This window comes from Miscanthus floridulus, chromosome 15, assembly GCF_019320115.1.
Source record: "Miscanthus floridulus cultivar M001 chromosome 15, ASM1932011v1, whole genome shotgun sequence".
NCBI classification, from domain to species: domain Eukaryota; kingdom Viridiplantae; phylum Streptophyta; class Magnoliopsida; order Poales; family Poaceae; genus Miscanthus; species Miscanthus floridulus.
This window is the reverse complement of record NC_089594.1, coordinates 56,377,324-56,395,583: the sequence shown is the minus strand read 5'-3', so window position 1 is coordinate 56,395,583 and position 18,260 is coordinate 56,377,324. Positions and strand designations below refer to the sequence as shown.

The 18,260-nt window shown below is 44.8% G+C and overlaps 1 protein-coding gene across 1 annotated transcript; it reads right to left on the bottom strand.

The window, feature by feature from the left end:
- Nucleotides 1-350: 350 nt before the first annotated feature.
- Nucleotides 351-1,019, bottom strand: LOC136507485 (uncharacterized). Its single transcript, XM_066502193.1, has one exon. The coding sequence runs from the start codon at nucleotides 1,017-1,019 to the stop codon at nucleotides 351-353; it is 669 nt and encodes a 222-aa protein (XP_066358290.1).
- Nucleotides 1,020-18,260: the final 17,241 nt, after the last annotated feature.

Genomic DNA, 18,260 nt, shown 5'->3' with positions numbered 1-18,260 from the left:
TGTTGCACGAACCTCATCCAACAAATGGACACCGCAAGAACCTAATCACATTATGATCCTTAGGCATCTCAACTAACTCCCATACTTGATTTCTTGTTAAGTTGTTTAGCTCTTCATGCATTGCATTCACCCAATTAACATCCAACAAAGCTTCATCTATTTTCTTAGGTTCAATAGATGACACAAATGAGAAGTGTTCACAAAGTGATGCCAATCTTGATCTTATTTACACACCTCTAGAGATATCACAAATTATAGAATCCAAGGGATGATCTCTTACAATATTGGTTGGTTGGAGCACTTGCACTTGATTGCTTGCATTTGATTGATCACTTGGTTGAGATGATGAACTAGCCACTTGTTGTTGATCTTGCACTCCTACAATCATCACTTTCACAATCATCATTACTCACATCAAATTTTACCTTGGTGGGCTTTGCCATGAGACAAGTCGATGGAGTATCGAAAATGGAAGGCTTGTTGTTGATGGCGATGCTTGCTAGTGCCTTCTTGATAGATTTCTTGTCATCATCACTAGAGCCATCATCATCATCGAAGGTGTCATCACTATCCCAAGTGACTGCATGGCCACTTCCCTTCTTCTTCTTCTTCTTCTTTGTGAAAGTCATTTTCTTCTCCTTCTCTTGCTTCTCCTTCATATGCTTCTTCTTCTCATCCTCATCATTGTCACTATTATAGGGACAATACGCTACAACGTGATCTGGGCTCTTGCACTTGTAGCATCTCCTCACATACTTCTTGTTGTGATCTCTTCTCTTTCTTGCACCATAGCCCTTCTTCATCATGAATTTACCCATCTTGTGCACAAGGAGAACCATAGCTTCATCATCAATGTCACTAGCATCTTCATTATCACTTGATTTTTTCTTGGACTTGCCCTTGTTCTTGGATGATGAGCTAGCCTTGAATGCTACACTCTTCTTCTTCTTGTTTTCATCTTCCTTGTTCTCATCCTTGTCAACCCCTTCCCTTTCCACACGGTATGTCTCTTGTGTCATGACATCACCTAGTACTTGGTTAGGGGTAAGCTCCTTCAATCCTCCTCTTATGATGAGCAATCTTAACATGTCAAATCTTGGAGGTAAGCACATCAAGAACCGATGAGAGACATCATCATCATTGATCTTCTCTCCCAAGGCCTTCAAATCATTGACAATCACTTGCAATCGATGGAACATCTCCAGAATGTTCATTTCATCCTTCATCTTAAAGCTTGTCAACTTGTCCTTGAGGATGTATAGCTTGGCACTCTTCACCGCCGGTGTGCCCTTATATGTTTCTTCCAATCTCTTCCACACCTCACTAGCTTTCTCATAATCCTTGATTTGCTTAAACACTTTGGAATCAATGGCATTATAGATGGTGTTGAGAGCCATTGTATTGCATTGCTTGTTGGCCTTGTCATTGTTGGTGAGATTGTCTAGATCAAGAATCACAGTCACTCTCGGTCACATCCCACACTTGGTCATTGATTGAACCAAGATACATCTTCATCTTTCTCTTCCAATAGTCATAGCATGTGCCATGAAAGAACGGTGGTTTGACCCCCACATGGTTGAACACAATTTGAGCCATCTTTTGACATCGAGGTTGTTAAGCCTTCAATCAAACGGTGACCACGGCTCCGATACCACTTGAAAGGTCCTAATATGGCTAGAGGGGGGAATAGCCTATTTAAAACTCTACAAATTCACTAGAGTAATTGATTAGTACAATAAATGGCTTAATGCAATTTTACTCTAGCTCTACAAGGGTTGCAAGCCATCTATCCAACAATTCTAGTTGCTATGATCACTAGGCACACAAGAGGCTAAGTCACTAGTCACGAAAAGCTCTCAATAAAGCTACACTAAAGAGCTCCACTAGATAAAACTAAGCTACCAAGCAAGCTCTTAAAACTAATTACACTAAAGAGCATGCTACAACTAGTTTACAAGAAAGTAAAGGAGTGAGTAGGCAGATTATACTATCGTGTTAGGAATGTACCAATCACAATATGAAGATGACCAATCACTGGGAGAAATTCAATCACACAAGAGATACAAGATTTTTCTCTCGAGGTTCACGTCCTTGCCGGCACGCTAGTCCCTATTGTGTCGACCAACATTTGGTGGTTCAGTGGCCAAGAGGTGTTGCACGAACCTCGTCCAACAAATGGACACCGCAAGAACCTACCCATCAGTGAGGTAACTCAATGACACGCGCAATTTCCTAGAGCTCCCTTGCGGCTCTCCGCCAGGGAAGGTGCAAGACCTCTCACAATCACTAGAGCCGGCCATGAACAATCACCAACACATGCCGAAGCTCCTCCGCTGCTCCAAGTCATCTAGGTGATAGCAACCACCAAGAGTAACAAGAAATCCGCAACCATAACGATCCCCAAGTGCCATTAGACACAATCACTCAAGCAAATGCACTTGGAATCACTCCCAATCTCACTATGATGATGAATCAATGATGGAGATGAGTGGAAGGTTGAAAGGTCCTTGTGTGGTTTTGGTAATTGAGTGATAACCTAGGTGGACTAATTATGTTTATGTGAGATACACATGTAATTAGTCCACATGTACATGTGTGTGAGCAACATATGCTATGAAGGTGAAAATGGCTTGGAGATGTTGCAAAGCTCACACATGTGATGATGAAGGAGCTTATTGCACATGAGACATGACATTGAGTCATGTGATCAAGGTGGAGAAGATCAAGACAAGACTTGGCTTGATGGACCGGTTGCAAGCATGAAGGGCAAGTCAGAGGCTTTGGAGCGATGGACCACGTGGCGGTGAAGCTTGAGCAAGACTTGGCACCGATGGACAAAGTCAACGATGAAAAGCAAGTGAAGTCAAGATCGATGAACCAATATGATCACGTGATGATATGAAGTGGATCATATCATTGTTGATCGTGTTGGTGCATGTGTTGCATCGACATTGGAGGAGATGGAATGGAATGCGCAAGGCAAAGGTATAACCTAGGGCATTTCATTTCACCGGTCATAGGTGTGTAGAGAAGTTTATGACCGGGTTTAGGATAGATGGCCGTACTATCAAGAGGGGCAAACTTGTTTGCATATCTGTCATATAGTGCCACTCGAGTGATCTAACTTTGCATCGTCGCTAGGATCAAGTGGCGTGGCAAGTTGAGTGGCTAACATCCTTTGGGAAATGATTGTGAAAATGCTAACACACATACACATGGTGGTGTACACTTGGTGGTGTTGGCACATTTTAAAGGAGAAGAAGTTGGAGTTGATGTGGATCAACTTGGTGAAGAAACTCCACCGGCGGAGTGTCCGCTCGTAGAGTGCGGCCAGTCCGACGGCACCATCGGCGCCCTACACAGAAAAGACAGGGTCTCACAGAGTGCACCGGATGCTGGTCATGTGGTGACCGGACGCTGGGGTCCTGCGTCCGGTCAGTGGTGTTCGAGAGCATGCAGCGTCGGTCTTCGACCGGACGCTGGCACTGGAAGTGATCGGACGCTGGTAGGGTGCGTCCGGTTAGAATGACGTACGGTGATGCAGAAGGTGGAGTGTGACTGGACGCTGAGCTGCGTCTGATCATGTGTGATCGGACATGTCCTGTCATGAAATGTCGTTTCTGGAACCTTACTGGAAACGACCGGACGCTGGAGGCTCAGCGTCCGGTCAGTTGAAGCTGCTGCGTCTAGTCGTCAGATGACCGTTGAGATCGGATGAACAACGTTTGAAGGAGGGGATACGTGGCGAGTATTGCGTGACCGGACGCTAGGGTTCAGCATCCGGTCGATTGGACCAGAGCGTCCGGTCGTCCCAACTTTTGCCCAGTGAAGGGGTAATGGCTCTATTTGTTCATGGGGTTATAAATAGAAGCCATGGTTGGCCTTAGGTCGGTAGCTGAAGCACACTAGAGCCTTGGTGGCTTATGTGGTAGTGCTTTGGAGCCCTCCTTCTCACACTTAAATGATAGTGATCATCCGATAGTGTGAGAGAGTGATTCTAGTGCGATTGCATCATGAGGTTGCATCGAGTGGCACTAGGTGATTGAGTTGCAAGCCGGTGGTGCTTGTTACTCTTGGAGGTTGCCACCTCCTAGATGGCTTGGTGGTGGTCTCCGTCGAAGCGCGCAAGAAGCTTGTGCGGTGCTCTGGAGAAGTGCTTGTGAGGGGTACTTGTGCTCGCCCCGCGAGAGTTGTGAAGAGCAACTTTAGTAAAGCGTGTCATTGAGCTACCCTCACTATCGAGGTAGGTTCTTGCGGCACCCGACGTGCGGGCTTAACGGGTGATGCTAATTAGCCGCTGAACCACCAAGTGAACGGTCGACACAACAGGGACTAGCGTGTTGGCAAACACGTGAACCTTAGGAGAAAAATCATCGTGTCAACCTTGTTCTTCCCGTTAGTTTGCATCCCCATTACACAAGCTTGCAATTACCTTTATATATATTAAGCTTGTGTAGTTGCTCTTATGATTAGATAGCTTGTGTAGCATGCTAATTACCTTCTTGCTTGTGTAGCATAGAAGTAGCTCCCGTGCGTGGCTAATTTGGTTTTAGTAACCTTGTTAGGCACATTGCTTAGTTTGTGTAGCTAAGTATTTGCGCTCTCTAATTAGGCATTGGTTGCCTTGTTATTGAGCATTGCTAGTGAGCTTAGTTAGCTTTGTGCTTTTGCTTACTAGCATGTGTAGGAGCTCCCTCATTGCTTAAAGTACTAGTGGCATAGGTTTGTGTGACCTTGCTCCTAGAATTGATTAAGAGAGCTCTAGCTTGCCTGGCACCTTTGTTGCATAATTATTATCTTTGTAAGGTGCTAGTGAACATATATAGTGGAGTATAGTCTTAGCTAGACCGATAGTTTTAATTCCGCACTTGTATCGGTTAGCCGACGCGATTAAGTTTTAGAAAAGACTATTCACCCCCCCTCTAGTCGCCATCTCAATCTTACAAGTGGTATCAGAGCCCGATCTCTCATTTGTGGTCTTCACCGACCCGAGAGGATGGCGTCTAATGGGCTAGATGTTTGTGAGAATCATATTTTTGATGGCACTAACTTTGCACTTTGGAAAAATCATATGCTTGATCATTTTCGTGCAAAGGGACCTAAATTTTGGTGGGTTGTCACTAGTGGTCTCACCCATGTCTTGGATCATAGAACTCTCACCAAAGCTAAAAGAGTCCTCTATGAATTTGATGCACATGCTTGTTGTTTTCTATTGGATGCTTTAAATTTTGATTTGATGAAGCAAGTAAACTACAAGGGGACCGCTCGTGAGATATGGGAGTCCATCAAGCACACCTTCGGTGATTCCTCCACATGGGATGATGGAAAATTCAAGAAGGATGAGCCCAAGAAGGAGGCACATGAGTGTGTTGAACATGACCACAATTCGGTGATTGTGGAAGATTGCTCCACCTCATTGTCAAGTGATGATGATGATCGATCAACTACAAGTTCACTTGACAAGGTTAATGATGATGCCACAAGTGTTGCAAGTGATGATGCTACCCCATGCACACTTGATGGAGATGATGGTTCATGCTCAAGCCATGATGATGCTGCTGCTACAAGCTCTTCTCCATCACCACATTGTCTCATGTCACAAGGTGACACCAAGGTATCAAATGATGATGTGGTTGATCATGTTGATTCATATGATGAGCTTGTTAGTAGACTTGCTAGCATGACCATGTCTTTAGAAAATAAGAAAGCTAAAACATTGAAATTAGAAAATGAAAACTCATTTCTAAAGAACTCTTGTGAAGAACATAAGAAACTACTTAATGCTTATAAATCTTCACTTGATGAGCTAAATAAGAATCATGAGACACTACTTGCATCTCATGATGATTTATTAGAAAAGCATGCCTCTCTCATTAAAGTGTTTACAAAGAAACTCAAAAATAATGAGAGCTCATCATATGGGTCAAATGATAAATCACAAATTGTTGCTAACCCTTGTGATGTAGGCAAGAAGCATGTATCCACCTCTTGTGATGATTTATTAGATATGTCATGCTCTTCACATATAGATGCTTGTTCTACTTCTATGTCTTGTGAGACTAACCGTTTGAAGGAGAACTGAAAGGATCAAGATGCCCAAGAGGAGGGGAGGGGGTGAATTGGGCTAATTCTAAATTTTCTTGCAATAATCAAATCCTATGGATAGCCCAATTAACCCCTTGTGCCTAGAAGAGTGTTTCTATCAAATCAATGCATAAATGACTTGCACCATATGTTCCAAACTTACTCTAGCATAGCAATTCTATGAATGTAAAACAAGTATTGAATTGCTCAAAGTAAATACTCAAAGTAAGTGCTCAAAGTAAATAGGGAGAGAAAAGGAACGCGATGATGTTTTGCCGAGGTATCGGAGAGTCGCCACTCCCCACTAGTCCTAGTTGGAGCACCCGCACAAGGGTGTAGCTCCCCCTTGATCCGCGCAAGGATCAAGTGCTCTCTACGGGTTGATTCTTCGATACTCCGTCGCGGCGAATCACCCAAAGCCGCTCACAACTTGAGTTGGGTCACCCACAAGCTCCCCCGGGTGAACACCAAACTCCCAATCACCACCAAGCCGTCTAGGTGATGGCGATCACCAAGAGTAACAAGCACAAACTCTCACTTGACCACGCGAAGCCTAATGAGAAGATGGATGCACACTTGTCTACTCTTGATTCACTAATGAGGTTTCACTCTTGGATTCTCAAATCACAAACACCTCACTAGGACCTTGCTCTTCTTGGCACTCACAAACGTGTTTCTCAGCTGTTGGAATGAGCAAAAGTGACTCCACTCATGAGTGGAGCTTCTATTTATAAGGCAGCCTGAAAAATAAACTGTTATGAGCTTCTGTGGGGTGACCGGACGCTCCGATCGTTTTGACCGGACGCTCCGGTCAGTTCAACCCGCGAACACTTTTCAAGTGATGTCCGGATGCTGACAGGGTCCGGTCAGTACCGACCGGACGCGTCCGGTCGCTCTTGGATGCTTACTGTAAACGACCGGACACTGGATACTCAGGGTCCGGTCACCACTGACCGGACGTGTCCAGTCGCACTTTCTCAAGTCTAGACCCTTACTGGAGTCGACCGGACGTTGGCCCTCAGCGTCCGATCACACAACCTTCCAGCGTCCGGTCACACCAGACTTGATCATCATAGTCAAATGAACTGACCGGACCCTGCGGCCAGTGTCCGGTCGCACCAGAGCCAGCGTCCGGTCAGTATTTGACCCTCCATTCACTTCCAACTTTCGATCATATGTGAATGAAGTTTGCTCCAAAGGTTTTTAGGCATTCATAGGAGCTACCTAGAGCTAGTTTTAACAAGTGTGCACCACACCTAACTCACTAGACTCAACTAGGTCAAGCTACCCATTCATACCCCCCTTCATAGTACGGCCAAAGGAAAAACAAAGTCCTAAACTACTCTAAGTGTCTCTCCAACTTCAATCGACACTTAGAACTAGTCATCCTTAACCTTGTCATCCATCCTTTGAAAACTGAAACGATTTCCATCGTAGGGGCATGACAACCTCGATTGCCCAATCGATCTCCATTACCATGACCTAACTTAATTGCCTCTGTAAAACACACGTTAGTCATAGTAATCTTGTATTGACATGAATCACCGAAATCCACTTAGGGGCCTAGATGCTTTCAATCTCCCCCTTTTTGGTGATTGATGACAATACCACCTCGAGTATGTTATGGAGTGAGGTTTTTGAAGGGCTTGGTTCATATAAGCTTTTGTCGATAAGAGCAAAAGAGTTAGGCAAGCTTATATGACCCAAACCAACACAATGTACTCAAAGAATATGAATTAAGCATGAGTACGAGTAACAAAGCTCATTTGCTTCGAAGTATAAGCGCGGAAGCAAAAACAAATGAGCATCATAAGTGATATGACATATAGATAATGCAAAGTAGAAATCACACATGTCAACTATCACAATCACGTAGATAGCACTATCACATATATATAATATTATGCATGAAAGTAAACACACGAATGCATAAGTAATAGTGTATCACACAAATAAAACTCCAAATGTATATAATAAACTAATACTAGATAACTAGCTCCCCCTAAAACTCGCTCCCCCTGAGTCTAAATACTCAAGCCCTCTCCCCCTTTGGCGTCAAACACCAAAACCTAAGGGTCGGTCGGCGGGGCTGCAGCGGACGAGTCGGGCACTGAAGTACGTGGAGCAAGATGGAACTGGGTGCCATCATCATCTGACCCTGAGCTCTGAACTGACTGACCCTCTAAAGCAGGAAGTGTCGCTGAAGCGGTCTGGGTCTGAGCTGGGGCTGGTGCTGCCTGGGAAGCTGCTAGTATATCTGTTGTAGGATCTGACAAGGCGACAGACGAGGAGAGCCTCTGAGTAGTCACTGCGACTAGAGCTACTGTAGACGGACCGGCAGTATGCATATGAGATGGAGTAGGCATGCCGGTCAACTCGCTGAAGGATGCTCCAAGACTCCTAGAGACTGATGTCTCAGGCACGAATAGCAAGAAAGACTGCTCTGGTGTGAAGCCCGTCTGAAATGGAGTGAACTGTGGGGCTACCACGGGTGAGGCTAACCACTGGGACACCTATATAGGAGGTGAAGCAAACTGAGCTGGAGGCTGTCCCTAACTCTGGAGCCCACTAGGCTGTACTGCTAGAGTCGTCGAAGTGGTAGGAGGCTGTGCAAGCTAGGGCGAAGGCTGTGGCAGTGGGATCCCAATGGCTGTCACTACATGCTACATGAATCCCATGAGCTGCTGCTGCATAAGTAACTGCTGGTGCTGAAGGAGCTGCTACTACCGCTGGAACTCGTCCTGACGAGCCTAAAACTGTGCGAAGTTGGCAGCTATCTCCTATGCCTGTCGTGTCTGATCCTGCTACATCCACTCAAGAATAGCAATGAGAGCGGGGTCTGTCTGCGGAGCTGGTGGAGAAGAACTGGAGCTACCGGCCTCTGCATCGTGTCTATGTGGAGGCATCTGAGGTATAGGCTGGTAGTCGTCGTCAGAGCTATCACTGTACTCGCTCACCTCCTGCTGTGCCTCTAGCTCCTCCTCCTCAGTGGCTGCAATCCCTCTGATGATCTCATCCTACTGAGCTACGGACTCTGGCACGTTGGGATGATGGCTAGGCTGTCTAGGTGCCTGAGGAGTGGTGTGTCTGATCCTTTGTGACAGGTTGTAAGCTGGGAACTCTGTGGTGGCACCTGTATACTCATCCATCATGCTAGGGGGCTTATCAAGTACTACTCTGCGGATGAGGAACGTGATCTAGTGAGCATAGGGAAGCTGCCTGCGACCCTTGAATCCCTCAGCTATAGTATCCTCCATCTCTGAAAGTAGGAGATCCTAGATATCAAATACTGTCTGCTGCATGATGGCATTAAGAAGCCAAAGCTGTAAGCGAGTCAGGCCCTCCCTATATCCCAACCTGGGAAGCAGTATCCTCCTGATGATGGCCTCTAGTACCCTAGCTGTAGGAGTCAAGTCACTGGGGTTCCTGCTCGACCCCTCTCCAAATGGCTCCTTGAAGCAATGTCGCACTAAATCTATAGGGGGCACCAACCCTCTATGAGGACACCTAGGAGGCTCTTGCTGACCATAACAGACCTCATGCATCTTGACAGGCTGCTCCTGTAGCCTCAGTATCTCTCTGGCTCTGCCACTCATCACTCTATAGTCTTTGCCTTTGAAGGCAAAGTGAATGAATCTGTGATGTGGATCGATGTAGAGCGAAGCATAAAACTGATGGACCCAAGATGGTACATATATCCCTGTCCGTCCAATTAGATCTGACAGTCCTAGAAAATATGACAAGTATGGCTGAATGCTCTCTCTCCGGCTGCTGCCACAATAGACTCTATCTGACAGACTCTCTGAGATCTAAATACTGCCCCACTATTGAGATAAGCATTGTAGAAATCCTCCTGTAGTGGCGTGTAGAAACCCTCAGCTGCTCTCTCATCCCTCCTCGGAGGAAACCAAACCTCAAACTCAACAAATTGCAGCTGCTGAACCTGTCTGGCGGTGGCAGCCCTCAAGTCGAGGTGAACCACTAGAGGCGGACCCTGAGGTCTGGGCGGAGGACATGAACCTCTGCACTATGTAACTGGTCTTGATGGAACTGTAGCACTGGTACAACTCGAGCAGCGTAGCTGAGGTGCCGACTCGGTCTCCTGACCCTCCTGAGTCTCCTAGGCTGGCTGAGGCTCTGCTGGTGGGGGCTGCTGCTGTGCTGACGGACCCTCCTCAATGGCAACCCGTCGTCCTGCAAACATGGCAGTCCCAGCTAGACTACCATGATGACACTCAACCTCCTCAATCGCAGCTCTAACTATGGGTGAAACTGGCTGATCTGCAATGATAACTCTGCTACGGGCACCACCTCTCTCAGCACGCTCTGCGGCCTCTGCAACAGCTGCTGCTCTCGCTATCTCTACGTCAGGGTACTTCCGCTTCTTGGATGTCACCTGCTTGGTTGACTTGCCCTTAGATCTGGCTGGCCGACGAGGCGAGGGCCTCCGATCATCATCACCTGGGCCACCACCAACGTTCTTGGTGCAAGCCATCTGAACTGACAAGATGGTGAACTACCGCTGATGAAGATCAACTATCAAACTGCTGCTTTCGAGGCTTGGCCTCGATCCTTACTCACGAGCTTGGCTCCAAGTTGATTGCCAACTGCCACAAGAACTACAACGGAACCGACTTGCCGCACGATAGAATAGATGGATATACAAATAAATACCATATGTCTAATAGATGCGAAATCCTAATAGAGAAAGCAATGTAGATGCGAATTTGAATCGAATGGCTTTCTACCTGACGATCAGCGATCCAAGAAGAGATAAGATGTCACACGGGGGATTCCTCAGAACCGGCAGGGGCTAGGGTTACACGGAGCAGTGATGAACTTGTGACCCTAGTATTTGTGAAATTAGTGCATTGTATTGCAAAATGATCTATGCAATTTGAAATTGAAACAAGGCGCTAACCTTACCGAGAGGAGATGAGGCTAGGGCACACGGCAAGAGGCAGAGCAGAGGGGTGGACAGGGTGACTCCGGTGAGCTACGGCGGCGTTGGCGTGGTGGCGCACGAGCTGCGGTGGCGCATGCTGTGCTGGCGCGGCTGGAGCACGGCGGTGTGGGCGCGAGGTGGCCGGTGTAGGGTCGAGGTGGCGCGCGGCTAACGAGGGGGCCGGGCGAGCACTGGTAAGGGAGGCGTGGGCAAGGCTGCGGCGGTGGCGGCTTGGGCTAGGGCAAAAAACGATTTGAGGATGAACAGGGTACGGCTGCGGTTAAGTAATCCCCCAAACGTGACAGAAAAGGAAACCAAAAAGAGTCCTGAAGCCACACGAGATCCACTGACCGGACGCTCCGGTGGTAGCAACCGGACGCTACCACCCAGCGTCCGGTCGATTCCAGAGAGATCCAAATCCTCTAGAATCGGGACCGGACGTGTCTGGTGGTCCATGACCAGACACAGGCAGGGTCCGGTCAGTACTGCTAGTGAACCCTTCAATCGACCGGACGTTGAACCCTTCCTGACTGGACGCACAGACGCAGCGTCCGGTCACTCCTTCATCAGCAGTTCACCTCCTGTGAACTGACCGAATGCTGGATAGCAGCGTCCGGTGCACCTTTTTCAGCAAATCTTCAAACTTCCTTCGCGCTGCCTGTACCCAATCAAGTCCCAACTTGAATAAGATCCAAATAAACACCAATTGGGACTGATGTGAGTGACCTCTCTCAAACCCTCATAATTTTCAAAAATTTTTGCCTTAGGCTATAATTCTTTTTAAGAAAATAGGCAACAAGAGGGCAAATGGAACAAAACGACAAAACGACATTCATGCATATGTAATACTTGTAAGTAAATCTAGTTGCTTGTCAAGTTTGATCCAAGGTTAAGTTTCTTCACACGCTTTTCGGCGGTTATCTTAACCATGTTAGACAAGCCCTATATGCATTGCCACAAGTTAAACATGTTGTATATTACAATGAATGCAAGGGACAACACAAGCTCAATTTTTAGTGAAGTTACTAAAATCAAGTACATTGAGCTCATTCCGCAATCTACAAAATGTAGCCTCATCTAGCAGTTTTGTGAAGATATCCGCTAATTGATCTTCGGATCTTACACCTTCTAGTGAAATATCATTTTTAGCCACATGATCTCTTAGAAAGTGATGGCGGATATCTATATGCTTGGTGCGAGAGTGTTGAACCGGATTATTTGCAAGTTTTACCGCACTTTCATTGTCCCATAAAAGAGGTACTTTCTCTAGAACTACTCCATAGTCTAGCAAAGTTTTTTTCATGTATAATATTTGTGCACAACAAGCACCCGTGGCAATGTATTCCGCTTCGGCGGTGGACAAAGCCACACTATTTTGTTTCTTGGAGGACCAAGACACAAGTGATCTACCAAGCAAATGGCACCCTCCGGATGTGCTTTTTCTATCAACTTTGCATCCGACGTAATCCGAATCGGAATAGCCAATTAATTCAAATAAAGCTCCTTTGGGATACCAAAGACCAATGCTTGGTGTGTGCTTAAGATACCTAAGGATTCTTTTTACAGCAATTAAATGTGTTTCCTTAGGACTAACTTGAAATCTAGCACATATACACACACTAAACATGATGTCGGGCCTAGATGCGGTTAAATATAACAAGCTACCAATCATAGAACGGTAGAGAGTTTGATCAACCGGGTTACCTCCCTCATCTAGGTTGAGATGTCCATTTGTAGGCATTGGTGTCTTGATTGGCTTACATTCATCCATCTTAAATCTCTTGAGAAGATCTTTTATGTATTTCTCTTGAGAGATGAAGATGCCTTCTTTCATTTGCTTGACTTGAAAACCAAGAAAGAATGTAAGCTCACCAATCATTGACATCTCAAACTCCTTCGACATCAATTCACCAAATTCTTTGCATGAGTCTTCATTTGATGATCCAAAGATGATATCATCAACATATACTTGACAAATGAAGATATGCCCATCAAGATTCTTGGTGAATAGTGTGGTGTCAACCTTCCCAATGGTGAAGCCCTTCTCAATGAGGAAGTCCCGAAGGCGCTCATACCAAGCTCTTGGGGCTTGCTTAAGCCCATATAGTGCCTTGGACAACCTATAAATATGATTAGGATATCTAGGGTCTTCAAACCCGGGAGGTTGATCAACATAGACTAGTTCATTTATAAAGCCATTTAAAAATGCACTTTTCACATCCATTTGATATAGTTTCATTTCATGATGTGATGCATATGCAAGAAGGATACGGATGGCTTCTAATCTTGCAACCAGTGCAAAGGTCTCTCCAAAATCCAAACCTTCAACTTGAGAGAACCCCTTTGCAACTAGTCTTGCCTTGTTCCTCACAACAACACCTTGATCATCTTGCTTGTTGCGGAACACCCACTTCGTTCCTATGACTCTTGCACCTTTTGGTCTCTCTTCAAGAGTCTAAACTTCATTGCGAGTGAAGTTGTTCAACTCTTCATGCATAGCATTGATCCAATCCGGATCTTTAAGAGCTTCTTCTACCTTGGTAGGCTCATAGCAAGAGACAAAAGAGTAATGAGCAATAAATGAAGTAAGTTTTTGAGATCGAGTCATCACACCCTTTGTTGGACTCCCTATGATGAGATCTTGTGGATGATCTTATAGGAGAGGTGTATTTCTTCTATTGACCACTTGAGGAGGAGGTTGTGGAGCATCAACATCTTGTGCTTGTACCACCATTTGCTCATGGGAGATATGAGTATCTTCATTTTCTACTCTCCCATCTTTTTCACCATCTTGTGGTACATTTGATGAAGAAGGTTGGTCAATGACTTGTACATCATCTTCATCATCTTTTGGCTTGATGTCTCCCACCGGAATATTCTTCATAGCCTCCCTCAATGGTTCATCACCTACATCATCAAGATTCTCATGTGCTCCTTGGGAGCCATTAGATTCATCAAATTCCACATCATATGTTTCTTCAACCAAGCCGGTGGCATGATTAAATACTCTATATGCTTTGGACTTCAATGAGTAACCAACAAGAAAACCTATATCACAACGTCTTTAAAACTTCCCTAGGTGTTGCCGCTTCTTGTAGATATAGCACTTGCAACCAAACACCCTAAAGAAGGAGACGTCCGACTTCTTCCTATTGAGCAACTCATACGGTGTCTTGACAAGGAACTTTTGAAGAAATAGGCGGTTGGATGCATAACATGCGGTGTTAATTGCTTCCGCCCATAGAGCTTCGGGGGTGTTGTACTCATCTAGCATTGTCCTAGCAAGAGTGATCAAAGTCCGGTTCTTCCTCTCAACTACACCATTTTGTTGAGGAGTATAGGTTGTGGAGACTTCATGTTTGATTCCAACTTCATCACAATAAGCTTCTATGTTTGTATTGTCAAACTCTTTGCCATTGTCACTTCTTATCTTCTTGAGCTTCACTTCAAATTCATTTTGAGCTCTCTTGGCAAACTTCTTGAAGCAAGATGCAACTTTAGATTTGTCATGAAGGAAGAACACCCATGTATATCTTGAATAGTCATCCACAATCACAAGACAATAGAGATTTCCTCCCAAACTCTTGTATGTTGTTGGTCCAAATAAATCCATGTGTAGGAGTTCTAGCACTCTTGTGGTTGACATGAAAGCTTTGGTTGGATGAGTGTTTGCAACTTGCTTACTGGCTTGATATGCACTACAAAGCTTGTCCTTCTTAAACTTCACATCCTTCAACCCTCTCACCAAATCATTCTTCATAAGCTTCTTGAGTGAGCTCATCCCAATATGAGCAAGTCTTCTATGCCATAGCCACCCAAGTGTTGTTTTGGTGAATAGGCAAGTCTTCAAGTTTGCATCTTCGGAGGTGAAATCAACTAGATATAAGTTGTTGTATCTAAATCCATTGAATATCACTTGTTTGTCATCTACTTTGGATACAACAACCTCCTTCTCGGTGAATAAGCATTGGAAGCCAAGATCACACAATTGCCCAACGGATAGCAAGTTGAAACTCAATGAGGCAACATAGAGCACATTGGAGATGGAATGATCATTTGATATTGCCACTTTGCCCAATCCTTTAACCTTGCCCTTTGAATTATCTCCAAAAGTTATTTTCTCTTGTCCATCTACCTCTTCATCTAGTGAGGTGAACATATGAGGATCACCGGTCATATGTTGAGTGCAACCACTATCAATAACCTAATGACTTCCACCGGTCTTGTAGTTCACCTACACACAAGAGATTCAAGCTTTAGGGATCCAAACTTGTTGAGGGCCCTTCACCTTCTCAATAAGTGACTTAGCCACCCAAATCTTCTTAAGCCTACTCTTGTTGGGGGGTCCTAAGAACATGACTTTCATCTTTCCACTAGAATCTTTTCTAAGCATGTAGTGAGCATTGAAAGCAAAGGGTCTAGCATGCTTGGGCAAGGGTTGTGGTGGTGGAGTTTGACACTCATGAGCAAAGTGGCCTTCTTGTCCACACTCAAAACATCTCTTTGGCTTTAGCTTTGGCTTTGATTGTTGGTGTTGAGCTTGAGCCTTCTTCTTCTCTACACTTGCCATATATCCAATGCCACTTCTATCCATCTTCATGATGGTATTCATGAGTAGCTCACTTTAGAGATGCTTGCCTCTAGCAAACTTGCTCAATCCCACCTTGAGATGCTCTTTCTCCATCTTGAGCTTCTTGTTCTCTTCCTTGAGAATATCATTGTTCTTCTCTTCCTTGAGTTTCTTGTTTTCTTCTTTGAGCTTCTCATTCTCAAGGATCAACTCTTTGTCATGATCAAGAGTTTCTAGCATAATGGTGTTGTGACTTTTCATCTCTTCAAGATCTTTCATGAGCTTCTCATGGTCACTCTTGAGCTTGACATACTCATCATAGTCATTGCACTCAACCACTTGCTTGCCTTTTCTACTAGATCTATGCTCAATGCTCTCATCAATTAAATCATCACATGAGGTAGCTATATCAATCTTAACAACATGGTTAGTAGCATCATGTGGCTCATTTGGTAAGAATTCTTGTGCAATAACAAGGGTATCATAATTGATCTTTAGAGTTGTATATTCATCTTTTAGCTTGTTGTGACTAGTGATAAGCTCATTGTGTACCCACTCAAGTTTATCATGTTTATCTTTAAGCTCTTTCTTAGAAGATTTGAGCTCCTTGAGTTTGGATGATATAGAATCATTTGTTTCTTTGAGCTCATCATTAGTCTTTTCTAATGTATCACACTTAGCTAAGAGTGAATCATTTTTAGCATCAAGTTTTTCATTTGTAGCTCTACTCTTTCTAATGATCTTAGTGTATTTTCTTAATATTTTGACAAGATCATCATATGTGGGTGAATCATCATTGCTATCACTATCATCATCACTAGCTTGCTCATCATCACTACTATCATCACTCTTAGTTACCTTGCGTTCACCCTTGGCCATAAGGCATAGGTGTGTAGAGGATGATGGCGATGGTGGCGGTGAGGATGCAAGATCAATAGCAATGGCGGCCACCTTCTCATTGTCACTCTCATCATCGGATGATCCACTTGATGAATCAATGTCCGTGAGCCAATCACCGACAATATAGGCCTTGCCACTCTTCTTCTTCTTGTAGAAGTCTCTCTTTTGCCTTCTCTCTTCTTGTATGGCTTATTCTTTTTCTTTTCATCTTCATCACTTGAATCATATTTCTTGCCCTTGTTCTTGAACTTGTCTTTCTTGGGCTTTGTGCATTGATGAGCTAGGTGACCAAGTTCGCCACAATTGTAGCAATCCATCTCAGAGATTGGCTTTCTTCTTGAGCTAGTGAAGAACTTCTTCTTCTTGCCGTCAAACTTGATGCCACTCTTGTTTAGCTTCTTTAGCATCTTGGCGGTCTTCTTCACCATGAGAGCAAGACTTTCTTCATCATCTTCATCACTTGAGCTCTCATACTCAAGTCTTGCCTTGCCCTTATCTTGGCTAGCTTTGAATGCTAAGTCCTTCTCTTTCTTCTTTGTAGAGGATGAGCCATCTTGTGGCGTGATGTGCATGTACATCTCATGAGCATTGATCTTTCCCAAGATTTGTGTCAGTGTAGCGGTGGAAAGATCATCTTGATGTAGCATGGTCATAATGTGCCCATATTTGCCAATGGGGAGGACACTCAAGATCTTTCTCACAACGTCGGATGGTGATATTTGAGTAAGTCCAAGCCCATTGACCTCCTCTACAAGAACATTTAAACGAGAATACATTTCATTAGCACTTTCTTTGGGAAGTATCTCAAAAGAATTTAGCTTTTTAATCACAAGATGATAGTGTTCCTCATGCTCACTCTTGGTTCCCTCATGGAGCGCACAAACGTCCGACCATAGTGCATGGGCGTCTTTGTGGTTCCTTACACGATTAAACACATCTTTGCAAAGGCCTCTAAAGATGGTGTTGCGAGCCTTTGCATTCCATTTTTCATAGTTTACTTCATTGCCTTGAAGTTGTGCGGCATTCTTAGGTGTTGGAAACCCTTGAGAGGCGGCTCTAAGAATTCCAACATCTAGAGCTTCTAGGTAAGCCTCCATGTGAATTTTCCAATATGGAAAATCATTCCCCTCGAAGATAGGAGGAGGTCCATCCCCGTGAGACATCTTGCTCTAAGCGGTTAGGCTTAAAAATGTGAGCACGAGGCTCTGATACCAATTGAAAGGATCAAGATGCCCAAGAGGGGGGGTGAATTAGGCTAATTCTAAATTTTCTTGTAATAATCAAATCCTACGGATAGCCCAATTAACCCCTTGTGCCTAGAAGAGTGTTTCTATCAAATCAATGCACAAATGACTTGCACCCTATGTTCCAAACTTACTCTAGCATAGCAATTCTATGAATGTAAAACAAGTATTGAATTGCTCAAAGTAAATACTCAAAGTAAGTGCTCAAAGTAAATAGGGAGAGAAAAGGAACGCGGCGATGTTTTGCCGAGGTATCGGAGAGTCGCCACTCCCCACTAGTCCTCGTTGGAGCACCCGCGCAAGGGTGTAGCTCCCCCTTGATCCATGCAAGGATCAAGTGCTGTCTATGGGTTGATTCTTCGACACTCCGTCGCGGCGAATCACCCAAAGCCGCTCACAACTTGAGTTGGGTCACCCACAAGCTCTCCCGGGTGAACACCAAACTCCCAATCACCACCAAGCCATCTAGGTGATGGCGATCACCAAGAGTAACAAGCACAAACTCTCACTTGACCAC

Excerpts from the sequence above, each read along its gene's own strand:
- LOC136507485 (XM_066502193.1), bottom strand. The coding sequence starts at position 1,019 with ATGACACAAGAGACATACCGTGTGGAAAGGGAAGGGGTTGACAAGGAT.